This window comes from Microtus ochrogaster, linkage group LG9, assembly GCF_000317375.1.
Source record: "Microtus ochrogaster isolate Prairie Vole_2 linkage group LG9, MicOch1.0, whole genome shotgun sequence".
Lineage (NCBI taxonomy): Eukaryota > Metazoa > Chordata > Mammalia > Rodentia > Cricetidae > Microtus > Microtus ochrogaster.
This window is the reverse complement of record NC_022034.1, coordinates 19,061,164-19,067,163: the sequence shown is the minus strand read 5'-3', so window position 1 is coordinate 19,067,163 and position 6,000 is coordinate 19,061,164. Positions and strand designations below refer to the sequence as shown.

The 6,000-nt window shown below is 34.6% G+C and overlaps 1 protein-coding gene across 1 annotated transcript in view; it reads left to right on the top strand.

The window, feature by feature from the left end:
• Positions 1–6,000, top strand: part of Ascc3 (activating signal cointegrator 1 complex subunit 3) — a 315,331-nt gene that overhangs the window by 61,835 nt on the left and 247,496 nt on the right. Inside the window, exons 6-7 of the mRNA XM_005363511.2 lie at positions 4,337–4,541; positions 5,426–5,567. Coding sequence (XP_005363568.1) covers positions 4,337–4,541; positions 5,426–5,567 — 347 coding nt within the window. The remainder of the gene's footprint in view (positions 1–4,336; positions 4,542–5,425; positions 5,568–6,000) is intronic.

The following is a 6,000-nucleotide window of genomic DNA, read 5'->3' as shown; positions in this document are numbered from 1 at the left end:
GATGGATGGAGATAGAGACAGAGACCCACACTGGAGCATCGGACTAAGCTCCCAAAGTCCCAATGAGGAGCAGAAGGAGGGAGAACATGAGCATAGAGGAGGGATTTTTATTGCTATATGAGAACTACGTTTAAGCTTGTACGTGTTTTATATAAACCAGATACCACAGGTTTTAAAAATTTGTTACCTTTACTATTTCTTATAGAGAATAGATGGCTTGTATCCATAATAAAAGTTCTACATAATTTCTGTCTCAGTCTAGTTCCATTTGAGAAAATTTATTTCTACTCTGGATGAAAATTTTGTTTTTTGCACTAAACTTAGTTCAGGCTTTATAAAACATTCTAGAAGCTTTTACTATGGACTGTCTTTATAAAACTGCCACTGTTTCTAATGTAGAATTTTGTTTTAAAAGGAATAGATTTGCAAGAATTCTTCTGCAGTGTCTTAAGGGAAGTTAAGGAGGCATCTCCACAATTATAAGACCACAAAGGTAGTGTTCAGATTCTCCAAAGCAGAAATTTTTAAGAAAGTTTTATCTTTTATTATATCAAATCTGTGGACAAAGATTCCAAAACAGAGAAGGAAGAGTCCAGTCACATCACCAGCTGCTCCGCCCATCCCGCTAGGGAATCAGCTCTCTGCTGCTGCACTATACTTCATGACCTCCATTCATCAAGGGCCAAGGGGAACCAAGATGTAGCTCTGCCAATTCCCTCATTGTCCCAGAAGGAGCACATGACCCTTACCCTGAGTTCTTATCTGATCATGTACCCAAAGAAGACCATGCCCATAGGGGTGAGTCACCCCAATACCATTGACCTATAGGACTGAATTCTTATAACAGTTCTCCATGCTGGCCCTGAATATAAGATCTGCACTGATAAATTGTAGGCAGCTCCATGTTGCACTGTGCAGCCTGAGTCCACCCAGAGTGACTATAACCATTTTGACATGTACATTCCCACAAAATAATAAACCAAGGAACAGTGTATTTTAACCTTGTAAATCGTGTTTCATTTATGCCTTTTCAGTTCTTTCAAAATACTGGTAATGCTTCAATTTTGGAAACATTGATTTGAGTGGATAGAAGTAATTTAACCAACTACCATTATATCTGGAACTAAGAAATGTACCTTTCAATAAAATTAATAAAATCCAAAATAAAAGGTTAATAGACACTTGGATATTTGAAATTTAGCAATTTGGTCTTTTATGAGACGCTCTGAGCTCTTCACATACATGGAAGAGCTAATTTCACACTCCCCTGACCACAGGGATTCTATTCACATACTGGAGGAAATCAGCAGGATTTAAGAACAGTTAAACCCTCTTTATTTGTAAGCTGTTTTTTAATAAGTAATAGTATTTTATACTTCAGTCCTGAAATTTATAAGTTCTGAAAAGTTTGTGTTATCTTGGTTAGTATTCTAAATGTTACTGCCAACATATACATGAATTATAGTTTCACAGTTTTTAAAAGCTGTAGTGTGTCAAAGAGTAGTTAGTAATCCCAGTTATGATTATATTTTATTCTCATTTTCATATGTTGTTTTATAATGATAACATAGAAGGAATGTGCTTTTTAGTCAACACTAAATATTAATTTTTTTTTCAGTGCTGGATATTGAACTTAGGGCTTCACACATGCTCGGCAAGAATTCTATCATTGAGCTCCTTTCCTAGTCCCAAAACTAAATTTAAATTGTTTATAAGTGTATTTGAGATACACTTATGTATCTGACCAGAAATGTTTTCTACTCTTCTCAAATGGCTTTTACTTTTATTCTTTGTAGGATTGTTGTTCATGTTGCTTCTATTTATAACTAGCTATATTCTTGAACATTTTCCTTATTTTAGCAGAAAACTTTATCTTGAATATTTTTAATTAACATAATTTTTATTGATTCTTGGGAGTTAATACATCATGCACCGCAATCTCACTCATTTCTTAGTTCTTCCATGTCCATCCACCATCCTTGTAGCCTGCCCCCACCAAAGATTTCAAAAGAAAAGAAAGAAAAAAAACCACTTCATGCCTCCATCTTTTTCTCCTCTCCATCACGTACTCATTTTGTAGTGGCCTTGACCTGCAGCGTGTCATGCAGTATATCCTTTTGCCTAAATAGCTTTCCTCGCAAATATTCATTACAATGAGTTATTGGTCTCATTCAAGGCCTCTGGCTTCTGGTACACCATCAGTACTGGATCCTCACTGAAACTTCTCTGGGACAGCATGGCAACCATTCCTCAGGACCAGTTAGTTAGTCCCTTCACCTGCCCCAACAGCTCACAGATGGGGTAGATGTTTCGGGGGGAGGGGCAACTCCCAAGTCCTGGATGTGGACCTGGGTATAAAGTCATTAATTCAGTTAAACAGTATAACTTAAGAGGAAATCATCTTTATAATAATTCACAGGTAAAAATGCACAATAGAATGGGGATATTTCATGAGCTAATCACACTACATTAAAAGCAGTGGGGATCCCCCCACAGCCATTCACATTATGCCAGATACCAGGCAAAAATGGCAGTGTTAAACATGTAAAGGCATAGTAGTTGCAAGAGGCATTCTGGAGCCGAAGCCCTTGGGGCCTCCCGTATCAGAGTTTCACCTATCAGTGCCTTACATTCTGATAAGCCAAACTCCTGAAGCTTAATTGCCACCTGCTGCTCCTCCGACGTGACCATTGGTAACTCATCTTTGAAGACTATACATGATTCTTTTCTAGCATAATATGGTTTTATAAAAACATAAATTTCTATTTTACTCTTGAGTAACATTATATGTGATAGTTGTTATTGCGGTTATTTATTTTGTTTCTGCTTGTCTGTCTTTACAGATAGCATAACTAAAAACAAAACAAAACACAAAAATCATACATTGAAATAAGAGGATGTCATTTTGCAGACAATTTCACTTTTCTTTTAGTTCTCAGTACATGTGAAAGCTTTCACAATCTGGATTTTTTGGCATTGAAAGTTAATTATAAATTATATGCTATTGCGTAGAAAGAAAGGTGTATAAGACAAATAGAACAAAATTTTTGTTAGAGACATAAAATTTTAGTTTATTATAGGTCAAAGTCTTTTTTTTATGCTTTTGAAACATACGTTTTAATGCTAATAAAGCCACATTTTAGGAGATCATTTTATGTGATTGAGAATTAAAAAGGTTTACTCTAAGTTATGTAAGAGTGCAGTGTGTGAGAAGTTTTTTTTTAATTTATTTATTTATTAAGGATTTCTGCCTCCTCCCCACCACCGCCTCGATTTGACTAAGAATAAATTTGAACCACATTTTACTGTCTTGGTGCTTTGTTTAATACCTTCCCTGTTCTAATTTGAATTTTTGCCATTTGATAAAATACGTTGTTCCTACACTCTGTTGAGAGTACAGATAAGTCTCATTTGGTATTGTCTTCCTAGCCTCGTTGTGCTGAGTTCTCAATATTGTAAATACTTACTGATGTTGACTCCTTTCTGTTAGTTCCTTCGGGACTGTAGGGACTCAGAAAGACTTTAAACACAAAAGGTATGGAGTGGTGGTGGCACGTATCTTTAATCCCAGTACTCGGGAAACAGAGACAAGTGGATTTCTGTGAGTTCAAGGCCAGTCTAGTCTACAATGCAGATGCAAGGGCAGCCAGGACTGTTACATAGAGAAACCCAGTCTCAAAAAACCAAACCAACCAACCAAATAAATAAATAAATAGCCACAGAAGGCAATCCTGTTGGAAAAACATCCTGAATACTGAGGTGACTACACACAAACTTAACTCATACTTTATAAACAGTAAGCTTTGGTTGATCTAGTTCTCCTGCGTTTCTATAAGAAGGTGGACAGTAATGTTGTTTTGACCACTGTCTGTGGATATGTCCTGAGCTGTGAAAAGTAGTAAATGTATGATAACCTAGAATAGCAAGGCTAATTACTAGAGGAAAGTTGTATTTAATATATAACATTATTATTTTATCACAGAAATAGTAAATTAATTAAAAATTGATAATTATATATTTGAAATTATGAACAAATTATTATAAAATATGAAATTTAATTTTTGTCATTTTGATGTTATATGAAAAGTTAAATGATCCCAGTATCCCTTACACTATTGAATCATTAAAAAGAAACTTTTGTTGATTTTTCTTAAGTTACTATGTAATACTATGTAGATACCATGTTTTTAATTTTTTAAAAATATGTAATTGAGTAATCAACTATAAAAAGTGAGTTGTTAGAGAATTGGATTTTGTTATGTGTTTGTGGTGGAAAAAATGGTTTTCATGAAGGTCATATCTGCGATTTATAATTCATTATATTTTTTAATTACAGATAGTTGTAAAAAACTTTTAGGTGAGAATGCCAAGCCTAATTATGGATGTCAAGTCACTATTCAGTCTGAACAAGAAAAACAGTTAATGAAATTGTATCGCCGTGAAGAAAAAAGGAATGCCAGACAAAAAAAGACTGGAGAAGATGGGGAGGTTTCTGGGGAAGGACTTTTGTCCTTTGATCCTAAGGAACTCCGGATGCACAGGTAGTAAAAGTCAGATGCTGAAAACATGCAAGTGGTGTGATTTTACTTGTAATGGTGTCCTTTAGTTTTTTTGGTTTTGTTTGTTTGTTTGTTTGTTTTTGGATTTTTCGAGACAGGATTTCTCCATAGCTTTTTGGTTCCTGTCCTGGAACTAGCTCTTGTAGACCAGGCTGGCCTCGAACTCACAGAGATCTGCCTGCCTCTGCCTCCCGAGTGCTGGGATTAAAGGCGTGCGCCACCACCGCCCGGCTTGTCCTTTAGTTTTTTAGTAATTTGGTGATTTCTTACAACCTTGCTTTCTATGACAAAATAAAACAATCACTCTTTAATTAGAGCAAGTCTTGATTGAATTCATATAAGTAAAACATTTCATTTATAGAGGTGGGCTAGTCTAAGTTGCCCAGTATACACTTTTCAGTTAAGTTACATGAATGCTACATGGATATAGTTTTACATGTTTTTGTTTTCAATTTAATGATACGTTATTTCCTTGTTATTTAAAAGTTAAAAAATGAAAATGATTGAAGTATTTGTTTAAATTTGCAGTTTTTAACCTGTGGGTTTCCCATCTGTTGTCAACCCCTTGGCAAACCTCTATCTCCAAAACATTTACATTGCTATTCATAACCGTAGCAAAATTACAGTTAAAAAGTAGTAAGCCATCCTTACTAACCTCTTTTAAAAGTAGCAACTGGATACTTAAAACATATTTATTTCTCCTAAGACTTCTGGGTTGCTAATATCTCCCTTTGTAGTTGAAGTTCTCTCTTTTTAATGGAGTACCTAGAATAACTGTCATAATGGCTTCGTTTAGGTGTATGATTTTATTTTTAAAGTAATAGTGTCAAATTTGACTTTTTATTTATCTACCTTTATATTTATAGAGAACAGGCACTTCTGAATGCTAGAAGTGCTCCAATTCTGGGCAGACAGAGAGACATGGAAGTTGAAAAAATCCATTATCCCCATGTTTATGATTCCCAGGCTAAGGCCCGAGAAACATCAGCATTCATTGCTGGTGCCAAGGTATGTCATTGTAATATAATCACTTTTGGAAACAGGTATTTTCTGAGGAAATGCCTGCATAGATTTTTCCTGTGTCCTTGACTATATTACCGTTGGATAAAATATGCTAAATTATATGTTAAAATAATAGGAAAAAGGAATGTTGCAGTATATCTTTTAAGTTCCTGAAATATATTTAAATTTGTTTTGTATTTTAATAAATTTAAACATGGTCAGTATCTAGAACATATTCACTTTTTTGATTGTTTCAGTTTGTATTTATGAATTGTATCCATTATATCATTGACTGGTTAAAGTTAGACTGTTACATATTTTTTCTGGTTATGAGAGAACATTTGTGCTCAAGAATACTGTGTAGCTAGTGTGTTCTTTTTTTTTTTTATTAAGAAAGCTTTATTTTGGATTTCACTGTTTAACAAGGTAAAGTCCCGCC